Genomic DNA, 24,401 nt, shown 5'->3' on the forward strand with positions numbered 1-24,401 from the left:
TTTGGCACATTAGCTGTCTATGAACTACTGTCTTTTAGTAGTTTTGGGTTTGAAGACCGCACTAGGATTTCTGGAGCGTGTGTAGGTTACAGTGTTTAATATGGGTTTTCTTTATTCCCTCGATGCCCGGATAAGTGGCTCTACAGTCCGCGTTTCGACATGGCTGACAATGCTCCTGGTTGGATTTGCTTTTGTCATGGCCGTTGCGCACGGGCAGGTCCGTTATTCTATTCCAGAGGAGATGAACAAGGGATCAGTGGTGGGAAATATCGTGCAGGATCTCGGTTTGGATGTAAAGAGACTGAAATCTGGCAGAGCACGGATCTTTACGGAGGACAGTCGTGAGTACATCGGTCTGAATGTGGATAAAGGCACTCTGATAGTGAGAGAGAGGATAGATAGAGAGGAGCTGTGCGCTCAAGTGTCTCCATGCTCTTTACATTTTCAAATCATTCTAGATAATCCGATGGAGTTACATAGAATTGATGTGGAAATACTGGACATTAATGATCATGCACCTGTGTTTGACAGAAGAGAAATTATTGTTGACGTGCCGGAGTCTGCAACACTCGACTCACTATTTTCTTTAGACAGTGCGCATGATCCCGATGTCGGGCTGAACACACTGCAAAGATACACACTTAGTTCCACTGACCATTTCAGTTTGAAAGAATTATTTCGCAGTGATGGAATTAAATATGTTGCAATGGTTTTAAAAACACCTTTAGACAGAGAGCAACAAGAGACACATAATTTAATTTTGACAGCATTTGATGGTGGCACTCCTCAAAAATCTGGAACAGTTAAGATAACCGTCAATGTTCTTGATGTAAATGACAATTCTCCTGTGTTCAGTCAGCCAATATACCGAGTGTCTTTGTCAGAAAAATTACCCAAAGATAGTTTAGTAGTTACAGTTAGCGCTACTGACAAAGACAAAGGATCTAATGGAGAGGTAGCATATTCATTTTCACAAAACTCTGGAAGAGAGGCCAAGGATTTGTTTATCATTAATTCGGACACAGGAGAAATAAGGGTTAAATCCTCTCTAGATTTTGAAAAGTCCAAGCAACATGAACTAGACGTTAAGGCGATGGATAAGGGCGGACTAACAGGTACCAGTAAACTGCTGATTGAAATTACAGATGTCAATGACAATCCTCCTGTTATCAGTGTTATCTCATTTTCTAATCCGATCCCTGAAGATTCCCCACCCGACTTTACAGTAGCGATGTTTAACATTAAAGACTTAGACTCGGGTAAAAACGGACAAATTAAATGCACAGTGAATTCAGATCTGCCGTTTCGCATCAAAGAGACATCCAATAATTTCTATAGTTTAAACACCGATCGTGTTTTAGATCGTGAAATGTTTTCTGAATACAATATAACGATCACAGCTACAGATGAAGGATCTCCATCTTTATCCACTAATAAAACACTCACACTTAAAATATCTGATGTGAACGACAACGCCCCTGTTTTCCAGCGTCACTCATACACCGCTTATGTGATGGAGAATAATTCACCTGGAGTGTCTATATTTGCAGTGACAGCAACTGACAGAGACTCTGGGAATAATGCGCGCATTTCTTATTTTTTAGAAGATCTTTCTGTCAACGGAGTTTCTGCTTCGTCTTATATTTCCGTTAACGCAGAGAGCGGAGAGATTCTCGCTATTCGATCTTTTGATTACGAGCAAACAAAAGAGTTCAATATTCGCGTAAAAGCGCAGGACGGAGGCAACCCGCCTCTCAGCAGCAACGTGAGTGTGAGAATTATTATTCAGGACCAGAATGACAACGCGCCTCAGATTCTGTATCCAGTACAAACTGGTGGCTCTGTGGTGGCTGAAATGGTTCCTCGTTCAGCAGAGGTGGGCTATCTAGTGACTAAAGTGGTGGCTGTGGATGTGGACTCTGGACAGAATGCCTGGCTCTCATATAAACTGCAGAAAGCGACAGACAGGGCGCTGTTTGAAGTGGGCGCACAGAATGGAGAAATAAGAACTGTGCGCCAAGTCACTGATAAAGATGCTGTGAAACAGAAACTCACTGTTATAGTGGAAGACAACGGACAGCCCTCTCGTTCAGCTACAGTCAATATTAACGTGGCTGTGGCGGACACTTTCCCTGAAATGCTCTCTGAGTTCACTGACTTTACGCATGACAAGGAATTAAACGACAACTTGACATTTTATCTCGTGCTGGCCTTGGCTGTAGTTTCGTTTCTCTTTATTGTCTCCATCATCGCTATACTGTCAGTGAAATGCTACAGATGGAGACGTGAGAGGATGTTTTACAAATCTGGTGCCAATCTCCCAGTTATTCCGTATTATCCACCTCTTTACGCAGATGTAGGGGGAACAGGAACTTTACAGCATATGTACAATTATGAAACTTACAGAACCACTGACTCTCGAAAGAGTGATGTGAAATACGCCAGACCTCCTACTGAGAGCATCATTAGTCTGGACACCAGTGAAACTCAGACCATTACGCATGCGCAAAGAGAGAAAACTAGCGTCGACTATGACCAGGTGAGAACTCTTACTCCAATACATGCTACCAGCTTCAATTATTTACGTTTTCACCTCATGTAATAACATAGACTATGACCTAAACTATGTGCTGTGCAGGACTTTAGATGAACTGATTCCAGTCGGCATTGTTATTACCCATGCACGTGACTCTTTTCTCTCGACAAATGAGTTTATGTTTAAATAATGATGCATTCCAGACAGCAATTAACAGCAGTGAAACGACAGTCGGACTGGATTTTTTGATGGGTAAAAAAATGGCAAATAAAATATATGTCATAATTTGTAAATATATTTAAAGTAATTATCGAAAATCTCTACTGTAAGTTGGAATGAAATGTTTATATGCAATTCTATTTGAGTAGCACTAAAAACTGTTTATTCATTTTCGGATTTTCTTTTTCAAGTGAACATGTTTGCTAAAATGATATGTAAATCTTTTAAGTAATTATAACTTTTAAAATATTTTCCAGCTCTTATTAGTTGTAATATTTTACTAGTACTCTGAGTGACGCTGTTGGTCAGCGTGTGCAGATTTGTAAACGGTGCTTTTAGATCCTCTTCTGTACTACGACGGTGTGCACCGCATTTTTTTCTTCACTCAGGACTGTCGGATAAACATACATCGCGGAATTATTGACTTTCAAAACCTATAGGGATTTTTTTCCCTATTTAAGTTGTCTTAATTCTGCCTGTTTTACAGGATTTAAAAAATGATTGGTCTTTATTCGCTTGGTGCTCGGATAAGTGGCTCTACAGTCCGCGTTTCGACATGGCTGACAATGCTTGGATTTGCTTTTGTCATGGCCGTTGCGCACGGGCAGGTCCGTTATTCTATTCCAGAGGAGATGAATAAGGGATCAGTGGTGGGAAATATCGTGCAGGATCTCGGTTTGGATGTAAAGAGACTGAAATCTGGCAGAGCACGGATCTTTACGGAGGACAGTCGTGAGTACATCGGTCTGAATGTGGATAAAGGCACTCTGATAGTGAGAGAGAGGATAGATAGAGAGGAGCTGTGCGCTCAAGTGTCTCCATGCTCTTTACATTTTCAGATTATTATAGAAAATCCAATGGAGTTACATAGAATCGACGTGGAAATTCTGGATATAAATGATCATGCACCTGCTTTCGACAGAAAAGAAATCAGTATTGAAATATTTGAATCTGCACTTTCTGGTTCACGGTTTTCTTTAGACAGTGCACATGATCCTGATGTCGGGGTGAATACACTGCAGAGATACACTCTTAATCCTATGGATCATTTCTCACTGAAAGAATTATCACGTAGCGACGGCACCAAATATGTTGTAATGGTTTTAAAAACACCTTTAGACAGAGAGCAACAAGAGACGCATAATTTAATTTTGACAGCATTTGATGGTGGCACTCCTCAAAAATCTGGAACAGTTAAAATTACCGTCACTGTTCTTGATGTAAACGACAATTCTCCTGTGTTCAGTCAGCCAATATACCGAGTATCTTTATTCGAGAACTCTCTGAAAAATAGTTTAGTAGTAGTCGTCAGTGCTACTGACAAGGATAAAGGATCTAATGGCGAAATTACCTATTCATTTTCACAAAGCACCGGAAAAGAAGCGATGGATTTGTTCAGCATTGATTCGGACACTGGAGAAATAAAGGTGGAAGGTTTCCTAGATTTTGAAAAATCTAAACAGTATGAACTAGATGTCGAGGCGAATGATAAGGGCGGGTTAGTTGATGCTAGTAAAGTGCTCATTGAAATTATCGATATTAATGACAATACCCCTGTTATCAGTGTTATTTCATTTTCCAACCCAATACCAGAAGATTCTATCCCTGACTCGACTGTAGCTATGTTAAATATTAAAGACGTAGACAGTGGAAAGAATGGACAAATTAAATGCACAGTGAATTCAGATCTGCCTTTTCGCATCAAATCGGCTTCCTCCAATTTTTATAGTTTAGTCACCGATCGTGTTTTAGATCGTGAAATGTTTTCTGAATACAATATAACGATCACAGCTACAGATGAAGGATCTCCATCTTTATCCACAAATAAAACGCTAACACTTAAAATATCTGATGTGAACGACAACGCCCCTGTTTTCCAGCGTCACTCATACACCGCTTATGTGATGGAGAATAATTCACCTGGAGTGTCTATATTTGCAGTGACAGCAACTGACAGAGACTCTGGGAATAATGCGCGCATTTCTTATTTTTTAGAAGATCTTTCTGTCAACGGAGTTTCTGCTTCGTCTTATATTTCCGTTAACGCAGAGAGCGGAGAGATTCTCGCTATTCGATCTTTTGATTACGAGCAAACAAAAGAGTTCAATATTCGCGTAAAAGCGCAGGACGGAGGCAACCCGCCTCTCAACAGCAACGTGAGTGTGAGAATTATTATTCAGGACCAGAATGACAACGCGCCTCAGATTCTGTATCCAGTACAAACTGGTGGCTCTGTGGTGGCTGAAATGGTTCCTCGTTCAGCAGAGGTGGGCTATCTAGTGACTAAAGTGGTGGCTGTGGATGTGGACTCTGGACAGAATGCCTGGCTCTCATATAAACTGCAGAAAGCGACAGACAGGGCGCTGTTTGAAGTGGGCGCACAGAATGGAGAAATAAGAACTGTGCGCCAAGTCACTGATAAAGATGCTGTGAAACAGAAACTCACTGTTATAGTGGAGGACAACGGACAGCCCTCTCGTTCAGCTACAGTCAATATTAACGTGGCTGTGGCGGACACTTTCCCTGAAATGCTCTCCGAGTTCACTGACTTTACGCATGACAAGGAATTAAATGACAACTTGACATTTTATCTCGTGCTGGCCTTGGCTGTAGTTTCGTTTCTCTTTATTGTCTCCATCATCGCTATACTGTCAGTGAAATGCTACAGATGGAGACGTGAGAGGATGTTTTACAAATCTGGTGCTAATCTTCCAGTTATTCCGTATTATCCACCTCTTTACGCAGATGTAGGGGGAACAGGAACTTTACAGCATATGTACAATTATGAAACTTACAGAACCACTGACTCTCGAAAGAGTGATGTGAAATACGCCAGACCTCCTACGGAGAGCATCATTAGTCTGGACACCAGCGGGACACAGACAATCACGCATGCGCAGAGGGAAAAATCTTGTGTCGAATTTGATGAGGTGAGACAAGCAACATATCTTCAAGGATCAATAGGGAGCATTTCACATACTCCTCATTAGATACCAAATTCACTTTAAAGTTTTGCTTTTATATAATTAGATAAGAATTAAAATAAGAACAAAAACGTAACTATTTAATCCAAATTCTTATGAATTTTCTATTTAAGTATTTTATTTGCCAAAAATGCATTCTAACATTCCTCGTTCAATTCAGGATTAAGCGATAACTTTTCAGGATTAAGCGATGGACAGGTGAGCGGGTGTTTTACAAATCTTCCATTCATTCCTTATTATCCACCTCTTTCAGGTGGACAGAAACTGCAAAACATGCATTTCATTTTGAAATGCCTGGAACTGCTTAGGGTCATTAGCTTGGACGGAAACGTACAGGATTGAACGGTTATTCTGGGGCAATCGTATTAACTAATTTAATAATATTCTACAGTTTTATAACTAGAAGTATTCGAATGGGACATAAACTACAAAGTTATCCTTTATATAACATGTACGTGCTCTTACATATGTAAATTAATTTATACTTTATGTGCTCTTAAATGTGGTTATAATATTTGGGACAATTGTGGTTCACCTTTTTAAGGCTCTGCCTTAATGATGAGAAATCAGCAAAGCCAACCCCTGAACCTTCTAAGCTGGCGTATGCGAAAGAAATATTCACCTGGTGTGTAATCTGTATTTGACAAAATATTACTTAATCTCACTTCTACAATTATAATTAAAATTTTCAAAGATACTATACTGTTTACATAATACATCTTCACAGACATCGACATCTGTACGCATCTATATAAATAAAATACAGATTTTTGTCCGTACATTGGTCAGAACTTGCTTTTTCAATGATATCTTTACGTTTCATATACTGGAGGGCCCAAATCCAGTCTCAAAAAATTGTGTCTGTATGTCGATAAGTCTGTCAAACCAGATTACGTCACAGCATCTAGCGTTGTTTTTACTCATTCAGCGCTTCTGCCATACACGTCACTCAACAGAGCCAATCAATTCAGCGCTTTTGTCCCGAGATGGGCGTGGTTATGCGCGTCAATAAATAGAGCCAATCAACGTTATAGTTTACCATGTATACACAGAGTATTCGAAAGACAGAAACGACCGTCATGCATCTACAACCAGGAACAATCCTCAATAATCAGACACGACTTATCATCCCAACATCACGTCCCAACATGACACCTACACTATGAAAACTGCACCTTGCATCATAATTGAAATCAAAATGCTGAGTAGAAGGGAAGTTATGAGCACTTATGTGACAGATTATGAAGCGGACGTTTTGACAGCGTACTGCGCATGCGTCAATTTCAAACAAAATCTTTTGCAGTGCTTAGATATCTCCCTGTAGTTTAACCTGCGCCACAAGTGATGTAATAAACAGTTATGTGCCGGGAATCTACTTTAAAATAAGATACTAATAAACTACTTACTCAATGTAAACAAACACCTGCACCAATAGATATTAATTAGAAACGCAAAACTAAATATTTTACTGGGATTATTTAATATATTCACCGCTAAAATAACAGCACTGAAGTTGTATAAGTGAATTTTAACGCGCTGGAGTCGCTTAAGACAAAACTTAATTTTGATCGGATCTACTTTTTATTTCTAATCCGTGATTCATTTTCCGATTACCGAACAGGGAGTGTGTTTGCCTGAAAATGAAAAAAAATACAACTTAGTATAAACAAGGCGTAAGATACTCAATCTTACCCAAAACAAAACTTTATTTATTTGTATTAATAAGTAAGACAGAAATTTCTACCGGACAGGAAAACAGGCAGACATGTACGTGGGCTTCAACCTGAAACAATAATATAACTGATTACATTAAAGCTGATCAGCTTATTTTAAGCTTTGATCTTGTAACTATTTCTACAATCTCTTTAACTTTCAACAACAGGTATTAACGCTTGTATTTATAAGTGGGCAATGCTGTTTATATTAGGTATTTCTTTATTCGTTTGTCTTCCGTGTAATTAGGTTGAACTACCTTGTTTCATTGTGGTAATTGAATATACTCTGTGTAATGCTTATTCTTGTCCATAAGTGTCACTGTTGATCAATGTAGGGGATTTTTCTCAAGTATAAAAATCCTACGCCTCCCCCGTATGAACATTTCGCGCGTGTTCACAGCCTTGGATTCCCATTTAAAAAAAATTCAACAACGGAGTAAATATCTATTTTCTATTGTTTTTCTCAGATTTCTTTTTAAATCGATTATTTAATGTAGCAAATACGTTTGGCTTTTATGGACAATCGCGTGGATATTGTATATTAATCCTGTAGGACTCAGTAACGCTGCTGCAGCATCATGGAGGAGAACATATCTGTAGCCTGGCGTTTCTGTGTGTTTTTTGTCTGTTTGCCCTTAATCAGTGGCGCATCCGGGCAGCTCCGTTATTCCGTAGCTGAGGAAATGCCACCCGGTGCTTTAGTTGGAGATGTTGTGAAGGACCTGGATCTGCAGCCTAAGCGGCTGCTTGAAGGAAAAGCTCGTATCTTTGCTGCGAGCGGGCGCGACTATGTGCAGCTGGACAGAGAAAAAGGACACATCACGGTAAAAGAGAGGATGGACCGGGAGATTCTGTGCTCATCCTCAACGTCTACGTGCAGCATCAGTTTCGAGATCATTGTGGAAAACCCGATCGAACTCTACAGGGTCACGGTGGAAATATTAGACGTGAACGATAACAGCCCTGCGTTTCCACGAGGAGAAATAAAACTGGAGATCAGTGAATCAGCGTCTGTCGGAGCGCGCTTTGCCCTGGATAGAGCTCTCGACGCCGACCTGGGAACGAACAGCATCCAAAGCTATTCAATTGATCCGGCTGATCATTTTACACTGAAAACACAGAATCGAGCAGACAGTGGCAAAAATGTCGAGCTTGTTTTACAGACGCCATTAGACAGAGAAAAGGAAGAGCATTTGTATCTAACAGTAACGGCTACTGATGGAGGCAACCCTAAACGCTCTGGTACTGTAAAAGTTCATGTTGTTGTTTTAGATATTAACGACAACGCCCCAGTCTTCAAAACAAGTGCATATAGAGTATCTGTCCCAGAAAACACTGCTAAGGGGGCGTTACTGCTTACAGTTAATGCAACTGACGCAGATACAGCATCGAATGGACAAATAGGCTATTATTTTGAGCACACAAGCCCTAAAATTAGAGAACTTTTCACAATTAATGTATCTACAGGTGAGATCAGATTGTCTGGGCAGCTGGACTTCGAGGACACGAGCAGTCATGAATTTAAAATCCAGGCAAAGGACCAGGGAGGCTTAGCCGACTCCTGTGAGGTGGTAATTGAAGTGACAGATGTGAATGATAATGCGCCTAAATTGACGCTCATGTCCTTTTCCAACACGCTGCCTGAAAACTCACCTCCGGGTACTGTGGTTGCCATGATCAATGTACAGGACAGCGACTCGGAGGACAATGGAAAGATCACCTGCTGGATTGATGCCAGTCTCCCGTTTAGAACCGAATCGTCGCTGTCCAGTTACTATAGCATAGTAACAGACTCCAGTTTGGACAGAGAACAAATTCAGGAATATAATATCACAATCACGGCCAAAGACGGTGGGCTCCCATCATTATCTACTACAAAAACACTGCTAGTGAAGGTATCTGACATAAATGACCACTCGCCACGTTTTGAACAGGAGATGTACAATGCGCACATTCCTGAGAATAACGTGCCTTCTTTACTGTTGCTCAGCGTGAAGGCGAGCGATCAGGATGTGGCTGCGAATGCACGTGTCTCATACTTCATTCTTGACCACGATGTGAACGGCAGACCAGCATCATCGTTAGTTTCGATTGATTCAGACAGTGGCAAGATTTACGCCATTAACTCATTCGATTATGAGCAAATTAAGTCGTTCAGCGTTAATATAAGAGCGCAGGATGGCGGTTCACCATCTCTGAGTAGCAACGCAACTGTAAACTTTATTATTCAGGACCAGAATGACAATGCGCCTCAGATTCTGTATCCAGTACAAACTGGTGGCTCTGTGGTGGCTGAAATGGTTCCTCGTTCAGCAGAGGTGGGCTATCTAGTGACTAAAGTGGTGGCTGTGGATGTGGACTCTGGACAGAATGCCTGGCTCTCATATAAACTGCAGAAAGCGACAGACAGGGCGCTGTTTGAAGTGGGCGCACAGAATGGAGAAATAAGAACTGTGCGCCAAGTCACTGATAAAGATGCTGTGAAACAGAAACTCACTGTTATAGTGGAGGACAATGGACAGCCCTCTCGTTCAGCTACAGTCAATATCAATGTGGCTGTGGCGGACACTTTCCCTGAAATGCTCTCCGAGTTCACTGACTTTACGCATGACAAGGAATTAAATGACAATTTGACATTTTATCTCGTCCTGGCCTTGGCTGTAGTTTCGTTTCTCTTTATTGTCTCCATCATCGCTATACTGTCAGTGAAATGCTACAGATGGAGACGTGAGCGGATGTTTTACAAATCTGGTGCTAATCTTCCAGTTATTCCGTATTATCCACCTCTTTACGCAGATGTAGGGGGGACAGGAACTTTACAGCATATGTACAATTATGAAACTTACAGAACCACTGACTCTCGAAAGAGTGATGTGAAATACGCCAGACCTCCTACTGAGAGCATCATTAGTCTGGACACCAGTGGAACTCAGACCATTACGCATGCGCAGAGAGAGAAAAATTGCGACAATTATGAACAGGTGAGAACTTTTACTGCAATACCTGGTAAAAGCAATCATTTAATTATGAGATTCCTGGAACCAGTGATTTTAGAAAGAAGGACATAAATCTTTCCCCCAGCTTTTAGCGAGTCTTTTGAACATTGACCTAGGGGACGAACCAAGGACAAACCATAAAAATAAACAAAGTATTGCACTCACCCAGATGTTATTGCTGAGGTGAGGCCTTGAGATATTTTCCATGAATGTAAACAGTAAGTTAAAATTTTGTTAAATCATCACCAATGTGATGTGGGCTTAATAATTCTATCTAGTATTCTATTGTAAATAATAAATGCATTTTATTTTCTTTGTAGAGCCATAGGTGCGGGAAGTAGGGGTTCTGGGGGTACACACACACACACACACACACACAAACACACACACACACCACATCAAGGGACTGCACCTCTACCTTTGATTTACGTGCATTGATATGATATTATCGTACAATGAGAAAAAAGTGTTAGTCAAGAGCACTGCACAATTTTTGAAAACAAATTCATATGGCTATGTGTAGAGTAAGAAGGGATTATGAGAAGTGGTTGGATGGCAGTGAAAAGGAAACAATGCACAATGCAATGAGAGAGACATGTGTTCAGATTTCTGTTCAGCTCTGCTGCAACTGTTGGGTCTATTCTCCTTCAGTTGCAAGTTGCTTTGGATAAAACGTTAGCCAATGTAAATCTGTGTGTGTGTGTGTGTGTGTGAGAGAGAGAGAGAGAGAGAGAGAGAGAGAGAGAAAATGCAAAACCATCTGTAGGTTCTGCATTTTGTCTGTAGTTAGTTGATTTTCGAGGATTAGTAGACATTTTTAAACATATCTCCTCATCAGCTGGACCTTTACGCAAAAAATAAAATGAAAATCGGTTTGAAAACAAGGAGGAGAGGGGAAAGAGAAAGTGATTTTATCCTGTCTTACTGCTTATTTACTTCTGTATAAAAGCTTGGTTCATCTTAGTATTTCTTCCTGCATCTTACCTTTTCATGACCTTATTATAGGTTTATATGAAAACTTGCAAATTTACATCCTGGCCTCTTGTAGATGTAGGGGATGTCTGGAAACAGTTATTAAGCTAATAATGCTGAGGGACCGTTGTGTGGCCGGTATCTCATGTTTATTTCCTCATTACACCACAGGCAGCCACTTTGAAATCAACCCTATGTACTTTGTTGCTTGGTGATTTGTGGAGACAGTGGGACAGGGGTACAAAGCTCATGTGGCAGACAGATGTGGAGGTTGTTTTCTACAGGAAGGAACAGTATGGGTTATGTTGTGGCTTAACACTGGGTTTCATTAGCATGTTGAGCAGTATAAAACTATATGGTTATCCTTAATACACTCAAAAAAATAACTTGTTGAATGAACGTAATTAAATTATGGAAAGAATTTCCACCTGATTTAATGGCTTTTTTTCAACATTAAGCAATTTTGTTGGCCCAACTTAATGTTCTTAAGTTCAGTCAGATTAATTTTATTAGGTTCATTTAACTTATTTACTACAGCTGCGTCCAACATAATTTAATACTGTTAACATAAATGAATAGCGTTGGTACAACACATTTTTCAGTTGTAAATTAAGTTGATCCAACTCAAGTAAATTTAAATTTCAAGCCCTGGTCAACAGAATTCTGTGAAGGAAGGAAGCATGAGACAAACGGGATAAAACGGAGATTTTTATTTTACACCAGCAGCAACTTACAAATGAAGTCTTAATTTGAAAAGATGTACAAAACATAAAACACCACAAATAATTATTAATCATAGAAAAAAAATTAACACCAACAGAAAGTTTTGTACTTGATAACTGTTCGTTATGGCTTTTAAATATAACCGTTAGAGACGGTTGGTCAGGAAACTCCTGAAGTCAGATGCAGACAGGACACTTTCACTCACAAACTCCTGTGAAAAAATACAGAGATAGATTCAATTAAAATTCATGATACTTAATTTATCAAATGAACAATATTTATACTTTCTTCCTCTCGCTTCACAACTCATGAGAACAGACCGAAACCAGAACCGAACCGCAGATTAAGCACGCGCATATAACCGTCGGTATTTTAAGTGTGATTAAAAATACCAGAAATAGCTTAAACCAAAATAACGTGACTAAACATCGCTAAACAGAAGGTGACATTTATGTTCAGTATTTCGTTTCTATTTAGAAAGATGGGAATTAATTCCTGCTTACCTTTTCCACACGCCCGCCAAACGTTTGTCTTCTCAACACGCTGTGTTCTCTTCTCGCGATATTTCCGGTTTTGCTATTTCCGGTTTTCATAGTGACAAGATCTCTATGGTTTATCTCAACATGATTAAATCTAATACATGTTAAGTTGTTGAATTTCATGTAAATACAACATAATTTATTCATGTTCATCTTGGAAACATGAAATTATTATGTACAAAACACATATTACATTTTAGTACATGTAACAGGTAGCCATGTTCATTTTTTTGAGTGTATAATGTGTGTGTGTGTGTGTGTGTGTTTGTGTGTGTGTGTGTGTGTGTGTGTACGCATATGTGAAATTTTGCTCTCCCAGCCATGAGCTTCTTCACAGCTGGGCTTAATTTATCCAGCTTCTGGTTATATTATATACTATATAGTATCTATACCTATTGACAAGGCCAGTGTTAATGCCACATGCCACTGGATTTCTCTATTAAATTATTCCCTCACTTTCCAATGATGTTTTTTCTCACTCATCTTGGTACTGTACATATCTCAGATCAGAAAAGTGAAAAAATGTAATTCTCAAAACAATTTGCTTCTTATTGTTTAATCACTTGTGTACATCATAAAGAGCAATTTCTTCTTTTGAACAAATTGAGAATGCTTTTCTTCTCTTCATGCAAAGAAATGTATAATTGTCTGCTGTTTCTCACATTATTAGTTGCTTATGTCATGTTGATCAAAATGTATTACACTCTTTCTCTGCTGAACATGCTTAACTCCCAAAACATCAAGGCATTAGATCACTGTATATGCCATTACATGCAAAATGGTTGAACCAGTTGTTCTAATCTCAGATATTCCTATAATCTAGTGTTGTTTATTTTTCTTTTTTGTAAATGTGTCACGTGTCAAGTAAATAATAGCTTTCACCAATAGAGGAAAATGTCTGAAAAGTTAAATCAACCAGTGATAAACCAGATGTAATAGCAATAAATGTTTAGAAAAAAAATAGAACACAATTATGAGAGTAAAACCTCACATTTTTTCTTTATATAATCCACTGCTACTGTATTGCACCTATCCCAGCATTTCACTAGTGCTTGAATACCATCACGGTAGAAAGGTTGCCAAACAAAATGGCTTGGAGCAAAAATAGGTCTGTACAGGGGATGGAGCTATAACTACCAGCCAAGTTCCAGTAATGGTAAATTGGGGTGTGGGGGCAGTAAGAGAGAATGCATTTGGTGATCAATCCAGGCCATTTTTTCCAGGCAATGAAGGCCTGGCCAGGCCATGGCGTACTGAGGAAACTTCCTTCGATGGTATCCAAGTACTAATGAAATGCTGGGATAAGTCCATTACTGTAGTTTTTCATCTCATAACTGTGTCATTATTCTTCATAATTCAGGTTTGACTTAAACATCTCTCGTACATACAACATACATACCTACTTACATACATGCATACATTGAGATTGTATTTCCTATGCACTGATAGTTGCTGTTTATTCTATGAAGAAGAGGAGCTGTCCTTTTCAGCCCTTTCTATGCACTTTATCCCTTCTCCCTTCCCCCTCTACAGCTGCAGCCCTCTGCAGTCTTTCTGCTGTGTGTGTACTTGACAGTTCCTTATTCAGTATGCAGAAAACTGGACTAAACACATAATAATCTCATATTTACACTTTTTTTTACATAATTGTAGAAAAAATGAATTATATGAAATGTTAAGGGTTTGGAATAGAATTAATATATGTACATATACTCAAAACTGTATTATTATGAAAACACACACTGTTTTGGCTCTCTCTCTCTCTCTCTCTCTCTCTCTCTCCTTCTCTCTCTCTCTTTCTCTCACAATTTAATTAGATCTTTTCAATCTTGAAATGGGGTTGCCATGTTCTGTAGTCTTTTGCACCATGTGCTTTACTGTGCTATAGGTATGTCTTCCCCCTCTCCTCCTAACCCACTTTCATCGTTAGCTGGGATGTGTTGCCATAGCAACAAGCTGACTCACATGTAGGCTGTACCATTATGTCACTGGCCACAGGGGGGCAGTGAGAGGCCCAAGCTTTGTGTAATGGTTTAAAGCAATTGAGATGGTTCTGTATTAGATGAAATATCCCTGGCGTTAATAATGTATTGGCCTAGACTTGATTCTAATTTTAGAGGGAGGAGGGAATGTGTGTGTGTGTGTGTGTGTGTGTGTGTGTGTGTGTGTGTGTGTGTGTGTGTGTGTGTGTGTTGTCTCTTACAAAGATCAGAGAAAGCTATCTAGACAATAAGATAGGCCTGCTTTTAGTAATGTCCAATAGACACTAGTATAATAATAATAATAATAATAATAATAATAATAATGTGTGTGTGTGTGTGTGTGTGTGTGTGTGTGTGTGTGTTTTGGGTTTTTTTTTTTTTTCTAATTGTTTTACAGTTATAATGTATAAATCATAATCCTCACCTGTTCCTTTGAGAGAAATCCTTAAAAGTTTGTGTATTAACCTTAAAGCAGGTTGTTACTTTATCAGACAAGGTCCAAGTAGAACCCCTTTTTAATGCTGACATATAATGTCTGCGTCTTTTTTTGTGTGACCATGATTACCTAAATTATGTCTTAAGTTTTATGCAATTATATAGAAAATTATAGATTTTTCCCTCTATCTAGAGTGGGTCAGTGCAGAAATCAGCACATAAACAACACAAAAAACATTTAATTAACAACATAAAACCTCAAAACTAGATTTCTCTTTCTCTCTCTCTCTCTCTCTCTCTCTCTCTCTCTCTCTCATATAAAAGTAATATGCACAATAAAACCTCAAAATTGTTTTATTTTATTCTAGAACTGCATTTCTGGTCACATGTTATATCTTCCCAAAAACCCACTTAACATGTGGAGAAAATCAATTTGTTTTGTAATTGTGCAGAGGATGGGTGAGTATAAGTTGGTTCCAAAATGTATCAGATGAGTTCATTATTCTAACTTAATTCTTCCCTGTTCAATCTCTTTTTCATGCTGCCCTCCTGCCTCTGCTGCTGTGATCACCTGTTCCTGTTTGTGCCTTATTCTAATCCCCTGTTTAACACAATGAAGGTAAGATTTTTTAAGTCTTTAAGACATACCCATGTTCCTTGTTAGTGTATTAAAATCACACTTTTTATTAAAACAAATACTGTAAAATTTAGGTTACAGCACTGTTGGGTCTTTTTCACTTTTTAAACCAAACATTATTGTGGATTGTTTGTAATAACCAGCATAAATACATATCAACTACATATACCTTAAACAACAATTGTACTTTGGTACAAAGAGTAAAATTATTCTTCTGTTGTGAGACTTGACAGCTAATTTATCAGAACTGCTGTGCCTAGGGGGAAAAAATGTAATTTAACAGTGTTTAGCTCACTATGACTAGCTTATATTCTGTCACACTTATATGAGTGAGAAAAATAGCCTTTATTGTAATTATACGCATACACACATGTATTAATTCATATTGAGTTTAAATGTTTATCCGGTTTAGGGTCAGGTCTTAATGTAAATTTCGTGTTCTGTTTGTATTTTTTGTTGTGTAATCAAGCGCTTGGTTTGCTTGCTCCGCTCTGTGTGGCGCTGTCCGTGCTTGTGGTGCTGAAAGTCTCTCATTCTCCCACAGCTCCCTTCGCGCTGTCGTTTTTATAAATTCTCTCGGGGGGTTTTAAGCGCATGTAATCGTGTAGCGAATATAAACAAGATCTTTTATCCGTTTTGTGTGTTATGATTGTACATACAGTCCGCATTTTAATGCAGATTCTAAACGCACAGCAAGCCAAGAGTGTGTGCGCGCGCATGTGGTGCGCCGCGCCCTGGTGCTGCAATGCACTCTGTCTGGCACGTTCACTTTCACTGAGTATAGCAGTGTTTGTGTTACACCACAAGGCGGCACTAAAGAAGCCTGATCCATCAGCACGTGTTGTTGTTGTTGTTATTATTATTATTACCATACCATTTTAGATTTATCATGACCCTGATCTGGATAAATTGTTTGCTGATGATGACTGATGATGATTATATATTATAGAAAATATAAATTATTGAGCTTATCTGCAAATGTGCTTTATGTATGCAGTGCAACAAACATAAAATTGGTTTAGCCACATTTGTGTATATACTTACTAATTTTAAAATAAACTGCTAACTGCTAGGAATGGATAAACATATAACAAACAAACAATAGTACTGCAAATAACCAAGATTTCTAAAAAAAAAAAAAAAAAAAAGGAGCACTTAATTATTAATAAACCGTAAGTAATGTTAATGAAGCAAGGGAGTTTTATTTCTTTAAAGTAACCTATCTGGCAACCTATCATAGTCCTCACTAGAATATTTTTTGAAAGTTAAAATTATTAAACATCTAAAGAACATTGTTTAACAGCATGCATAATGATGTTTGTCTAAATATCAAGGGCATTTAACAAAGTATCAATAGAATACCTTGACAAATTTTTTTTCATTGTTTTATATAGGCTAATGTGAGATGTAGGACCCAATACTTCATACTTTGGTCATCAAAATGAGATGAAATATGTTAAGTACAGCTGACAGCACAGATAGAGTTATCTTTAAAAGATTGAGTCCTTATACAACACTATTGTTGTAAATTTTACTAAAGGCTTCAGCATGAACCTGTGGAGATATTGAGCTATAAACTGTGGATTGTGTATGAGGATGTATATATGTATATATATATAATCAATTACATATGACTTCATCCTGACAAGCACTTGTTGTATGCACCCTTAGGTATTGTTGTATACTTCCTATAGTAGTTTTATAAAGAATCCTGTCATGCTGGGATGGAAATTTTTAAAGAATCCTTCTAACTGACAAAATGAATCTCTTTAAAAGATACTGTATTAGTTAAGCCTTTATGCACAGGTCTCCTAGGCCTACTAATGATAAGCTCTCAGAAATACTTGTACCAAACTGTGTCCTTTTACTTGTCCCTTGGGTGGAAACATCAATGGTACATCACTTGCACCACTCATATGTATAATTTATTTGGTAATGTATAAGTGGTGTAACTTTAATTAGCTCTTAGCTGGTCCTTAATGCCTAACTACACCGCTTGGCCAAAAAATCCCCGTTTCAGAAGGTTCAAAAAAGGTCATAAAAAGGTATGATGAGTCCAGGTTGACCCTATTCAAGCAATGGGTGCATTGAGTTAAGAAGGGAAGTACATAAAGCGATGAACCCATCATGCATAGTGCGCCCTTTACAAGCTTCTGCTTTGTTATGTCATTTTTATGATCTGGCTCAGTAACATTATTCTTTAATAAAATGTCAGCTGAGGACCTGAATGAACTTAATGATTAGTTTATTACAATGAATGCAATTTTTTCCCCCAGAAGAGTGGTTCTGGGATCATGATGAATCATTTTTACACATGAACTGGCCACCACATTCTGTGTTGTAATCAGAGATTAAGGTGAAATCATGGGGTGTGCCTTTTTTGAGGTAAAAGAATCATACACAAAATATGCATTATGTATATGTACTATCCACAATTAAAAAGGTGCAGTTTGGCATCCTTTTCCTTGGAAGTAGGTATTCTGAAACCCCTAGGGACTTGAAATAATTACAGATACTTTGTATGTATATGTGTTATAATGTAAATGTCTTCCAAGCTATATGTTCCACTAAGAGCTTGGCTTTTTATTTATTTCAAAATGAAGTTTTTAGAAAGCTGAATTTTAATTAAGGAAATAAAAAAAAGAAAAAAGAATACTATAAATTGACTGTAAATTGTTGAACTGATTAAGGAACAGCGCCGTCTCCTGGCTCACAGTGGCAATGAACTTGTGGAGTGGTTTAGAACCAGATATTATTCTTTTCTTTTTTTAGCTTGCCATCTTTCAGAGAACAACAAAAAACAAATGAAAGTTTATTAAAATTAATTTAGTATCTTATAGAGATAATATAGAATATACAGCATAATAGAGGCAAAAAGTAAAAAAAAAAAAAATCACTGTTGGCTGCAGTCCAGAAGTGGTATATCCTTATCCTTACACATATCTTCCTTAGAAAGCTGAAACAGGCACAATTACAACAGAAACTTTTAACTGTGGAAGAAGGTTAGCAGCACCATCCAAGACAGCACACACCCTGGCTATTATCTGTTTACACTGTTGCCAGTGGTCAAAATGATCAGGTCAATTAAAATAGACACAAATAGACAAGGAACAGCTTCTTTTACAAAGCCATGGTCCTAATAACATCTCCACACACACACACACACACACACACACACACACACTATTATTATTATTATTATATTGTCTATTGCATATTATTAAAAAGAGTTTTTTTGCCTGGATTGAATCATTTAATCTTTGTAAGAGAGATGCCATAAGAATAAGATATTCTTATTCTTTAAATATAAAATGCTATTGTTTAATCTGATTACACAAAAAAGTTTCATTTTAAAAATTGTGCTTTTAAATTCAATTCAATTCAGTTTTATTTATATAGCGCTTTAACAATAAAGGGCAATAAAGTGCATAACAGTGCTAACTGTAATCTAACAATAAAGTGCATAACAGTACTTTTTTACAAAATGAAAATAAAGAAATGGGGAGTTTGAAATTTGTGAGGAAATATGTATAAATATGGAAATATGGATAAATCAAAATTATAAGGTTGTCCCTGACGAGCAAGTCAGGAGCTATGGTGGCAAGGAAGAACTCTCTGACATGACAATAGGACGAAACATTAAGAGGAACCAAACTCAGCAGGGAACCTATCCTCATTTGGTTGATATCAGATAGTAGGGATTGATTTGCAGTCATGCTGTGTGTTGGGCTGCTGGAAGTTCAGTACAACTGGAAAGGTGTTTATAGTAAAGTTAATATAAAGTCCACTTCATAGGCCAGTAATTAAATTCAATACAGTTTAGAGGTTATGTTAATATAGGGCTCTGAACTCTGTGTGCATGTGTGTGTGTGTGTGTGAGTGAGTGTGTGTGGGGCCTTACTCTCAGCCAATCAACTACAGACCTTGGTGGCTCAGGCCCCTCCCTCGTGCGCGCGATGGAGAGGCCCAGTCAGCGCGCGGAGGTTAGGGAGACGGCCAGATGGAGTTTTGCGTGTTTTCCGTTTTCCTGTTTTATTAATTTATTTACCAAAACGTTTTCGCGTACCATGGATTGTTTAAGTCGCTTAACTTTGCTCCACGTCAAACGGATTAAGCTTCGAACGACATGTTGAGGATTAATAAATATGGTTTGATGAGGAGAAAACTTTTGCCTCAGACCTGTGTGAGCGCATGATGGAGCGGAGAGAGAGGAGCCGCTGTACGGAATGGCGCGCGCTCTGGCTCGCGCTTTCCTCCCTGTCCTGCCTCTCGCGCGCGACAGCAGAGCTCCGCTACAATGTTGCAGAGGAGCAAAGACCGGGTTCTTTTGTCGGGAACATAGCGCGAGACCTGGGCCTCTCGGTCCAGACGATTAGCGAGAGGAACATGCGTGTGATTTCGGACCCGAGCGCGCAGTATTTCGAGCTGAACTCCGTTAGCGGTGACTTGGCCATTAAAGAGACCATCGACAGGGAGCGCCTGTGTGACTTGAGTTTAACGTGTTCTCTGCGCCTTCAAGTAGTTCTGGATAACCCGTTGGAGATGCAGCGCGTCGTGGTGGACATTGCCGATGTGAACGACAACTCGCCGCAGTTCCCTGCTCGCAACTCCTCGCTGGAGGTCTCGGAGGCGGCCGCGCCGGGGACCCGCTTCCGCCTGGAGAGCGCGCGCGATCCCGACGTGGGCGTCAACTCGCTGCGGACCTACCGTCTCGAGTCGAACGGCTTCTTCGCGTTAAACGTGGAGACGAAGAGCGACGGCAGTAAAGTCCCCGAGCTCGTGCTGGAGAAGGCCCTGGACCGCGAGACGCGCGCGGCCTTTCGCCTCCTGCTCACGGCGGTGGACGGCGGACAGCCGGAGAAATCCGGCACCACCCTGCTGCTCATCACGGTCCTGGATGTGAACGACAACGCACCCGTTTTTGAGCAGCCACCGAAACTGCTTAGCCTTTTGGAGAACTCTCCGATCGGGACTGTTGTGGCGAAGTTAAACGCCACTGATGCAGACTCTGGAACCAACGGAGAGGTGTCTTACTTATTTAGCAAATACAACCGAGAGAAGGTTCTCGAGGTTTTCAGTGTGGATGCTAAAACCGGGGAGCTCAGGGTCATCGGCGAGGTGGATTATGAACAGATGAGTGTGTATGAGATCACCGTGCAGGCCAGGGACGGCGGAAATCCCGCCATGGAGGGCTCATGTCACATCAAAGTGGAAGTGTCGGATGTAAACGATAACACGCCGGAGGTGACGTTAACATCCCTCACCAGTCCCATCAGCGAGAACTCACCCACAGGTACTGTCATTGCGTTGATCAGCGCAAAGGACTTAGATTCAGGTAAAAATGGACAGGTGACATTAACAGTGTCTCCAGGGCTGCCGTTTAAACTGCAGTCCGCTTTTGGCGAGCATTACAAGCTTGTAACGGATGGCGCTTTGGACAGAGAAACCGTCCCTGAGTACACTGTGGTTGTGACTGCGGCAGATGCCGGTTCTCCTCCATTGTCCTCTAAAAAGACTTTTGTTGTTAGCCTGTCTGATGTGAACGATAATGCTCCGGTTTTCTCCCAGTCGTATTACTCTGTTGACATCGTGGAGAATAACACCCCCAGTACCTCACTCCTGACAGTGTCAGCCTCTGACCCAGACTTGGGGGACAATGCCCGTCTCACCTACTCCATCCTGTCCTCTACTGTCCATGGCAGCCCTGTGTCCTCATATGTCTATATCAATCCAGAAAATGGTAATATTTTTACTATGCGTACATTGGACTACGAGCAAATGAATGCATTTAAGATTGAAGTACAGGTGCAGGACAGTGGGATCCCTCCACGCAGCTCCAATGTCACCGTCCACGTTTTCGTCATCGACCAGAATGACAATCCGCCCGTCGTCCTTTATCCCACTAGTTCTGGTGACTCTGGCCTCCAGCTGACCATGCCCCACTCTGCCCCTGTGGGCCATCTGGTAAATAAGATTGTTGGTTATGACCCAGACAGCGGGTACAACGCATGGCTGTTCTACAGCATTGCACCCGGTGAGGATGCAGAATTTTTCCGTATTGGAAGGCACACAGGTGAGCTTCGGACTACAAGGAACCTAGCCGAGGTTGAGTCAGGCAGCAAAGAGCGCTCATCCTACAGCTTTGTGTTGGTTGTAAGGGACAATGGAGAGCCTAACCAGTCTATCAGTGTACCTGTCACCATTAACATTGAGGAGAAGAGTGCAGAAACAGCTATAGACCATCACAAAACATCTTCTCGTAAAACAGGTGGAATTCCGGATATAAGCCTGTACCTCATAATATCACTGGGCTGTGTGACTCTGGTCTTTCTTGTGACAATAATAGTGCTGCTGGTGCGGTGTCTTAGACACAAAGACGACCTGACGTGCTGCTACTCCAGGAAGGGCTTCCGTTCCCGCAATGCCTACCAGCAGCGTTCCCATAAAGACCTCCACCTCCAGCTGAACACGGATGGGCCCATCCGGTACATGGAGGTGGTGGGGGGCCCTCAGGATCCCCACACACGTACATACAGGCCATGCTACTCCACACTCTCCAGCCGGAGCGACTTTGTGTTTGTTAAGACTCCTCTACTGAGCCACAACAACACATTAAACATGACCCTAACCAGGAAGCACTTATTGAACTCAGCCAATGAGGTGAGGGCTCAGCTTGGCACAGAAGCAGACAACATTTAGGATGATGAATAGTTCCTCCTTGCTGTCAGTACTTCAGTGAGGCAGATTTCAAGTCATGTTATATTGTTAACTTTTTTATTATGTGTCTTTTCTAAATCAACCTCAGATGACTGTTCTCAGGATATTATAATGTAGCTTTGTAAGAGGCATGCTGCAGAGAAGAGATTTAATTGTATTTTTATTATTATTATTAGGTCTAGGGAATTCAGTCTTCCTAAAAAAAAAAAAATTAAATCCAGGGCCGATTCACCAAACCGAAATTTAAGGGATATTATAGATAAAAGGTAATGAGGCAAAGAGAAGGAGTAAACCTTTTACTTGGATACGGGACAATCTGAGATATTTATCTCAAATGGAAAATATTTGCTAGAAATTTTGTAAAAATGTTTTTTTTAATAACAACATGGCTAGCAGGTGGCAGAAAAGGACATGATGATTCAAAATTAATTGAGATTAGATGGAAAGTAGGGTGTGAATATATAAAAACAGAGAAGTATGTAGTGGTGAGGTGTGTGAGGAAAAAGAATTTGGTGGCTGAAAACAGGATTCCAGAGGTCATCTTCTGACCCAGGACTTCCTGTTGTGGTGGAGGTTAATGATTGGTTCCATACCTTAAAGTCACGTAACCTTCGGTAATGTGTGTGTGTCACCCTTGGGAAATCTCATAATGAGTTTCCTGAGTAACAAGGATTGAGATTATCCATAGAGCACTACAGACCACTACAGAGCTTTTATTATTATTGACATTCAATGTGTATAATAACAGCGAATGCGTGTTGATTGTAAGTAGTAAATGCTGATAATCGGTGAAGAGGAAACATTTGAACAAAGCTCTCACTTTTGCTTTGTAATCAGTGTTTACTCATTTTTCTTTTCTCCCCCTCTGTGGAGTGAAAGCTTTGATCAGAACATAATGTTTGACTTCTCTTACATTCAAAATATGATCTGTGAGGTGAAAAGCCTTTGGGACCACAGAGTTTTGTCATTTTACGCCTGCTTTATGTTTAAACATTCAACCTTGTATCATGTTTTTAAGGGGATAGAGAAGGAGGTGAGACTGAAAAGGAGAGATTTCCTGTTCTTTCTCTCATTCCTTCTATCTACCATTATCTCTCTTGTGTGCTGTCTCTATGTCCTCTGGGAGTGCTTTGGGCCTGCAGGTCATGAAGAGACCATCTGGCTCCTCTGGTTCGACACGTGCGATTAGTGTGCGAGTGCTTTGTGTTTTATAGGAGGGCATGTGAGCGGCGATACTGACAGACGCATGAGGCATTATCTCATAGCTCAGAAATTCTGTAAGAACTAGTGGAGTTTTCAGCCGTGTGTGTTTCTCTGCAAGCCAAAGTTTAATTTATGTAACAGTTCTACTAGCGCTATTACTATTGGAAAAGGAAGAAGGGTTATTCCCCTGCTTGCTTTGTCATTTTCCTCTCCTTTCAGCCATTATCATGTAAAGAACAGCTTGTTTTCCTTCCGTGTGCATGTTACATAGTCAAATCTTTGGTTCCTGGCAGCCATTTCCTCTTTTTTCCCTCATCCTCACCGTGTGTTTTCCTGCTGAACTTCCTGCTCACTTAAGGCAGCCATTTTATCATCACCTCTGTTTAGCTGGTACTGTTGTGACGAACCTCGGTGTGTGTGTGTGTGTGAAGTGCAGTATATATCATCTCATTCCTTCTATCTAATTTCTATGCAATGTCAATCAAATAATTGAGTTCCACCTGAAAATGTACATTTTCATCCCATCCGTGTTAGTGACTTTTTAATGACTTTATTGTTATTAGTGTTTTTGTATCATTAGTAGATTTGGTGAATTTTATTTACCTCGCAACTTTTTTTTTTGAAGTCTCATTCCACAGACAAACACTTTACTCATTGAGTGTTATGAGTTATATCTTAATAAGCAAAATATCTGTTTAGCTGAGCTGGAATAGATTCTGAACAAAATCTGCACTCAAATGCTA

At 39.8% G+C, this 24,401-nt stretch overlaps 1 protein-coding gene across 24 annotated transcripts in view; it reads left to right on the plus strand.

Moving 5' to 3' along the window:
* Positions 1 to 24,401, plus strand: part of LOC128543731 (protocadherin gamma-A11-like) — a 75,334-nt gene that overhangs the window by 35,749 nt on the left and 15,184 nt on the right. For 2 of the 24 annotated variants that reach the window (XM_053513961.1, XM_053513965.1), the window contains exon 1: positions 83 to 2,539. The exons of 16 other annotated variants lie outside the window; for them this stretch is intronic. In XM_053513961.1, the coding sequence (XP_053369936.1) occupies positions 101 to 2,539 (2,439 nt within the window). In that variant the 5' untranslated portion in view covers positions 83 to 100. Of the gene's footprint in view, positions 1 to 82; positions 2,540 to 2,564; positions 5,686 to 7,814; positions 10,436 to 19,694; positions 22,399 to 24,401 lie in introns of those variants that run through there. 6 more of the 24 variants (XM_053513969.1, XM_053513971.1, XM_053513979.1 and 3 more) reach the window with 3 other exon arrangements.

This window comes from Clarias gariepinus, chromosome 2 (assembly GCF_024256425.1).
Source record: "Clarias gariepinus isolate MV-2021 ecotype Netherlands chromosome 2, CGAR_prim_01v2, whole genome shotgun sequence".
NCBI classification, from domain to species: Eukaryota; Metazoa; Chordata; class Actinopteri; order Siluriformes; family Clariidae; genus Clarias; species Clarias gariepinus.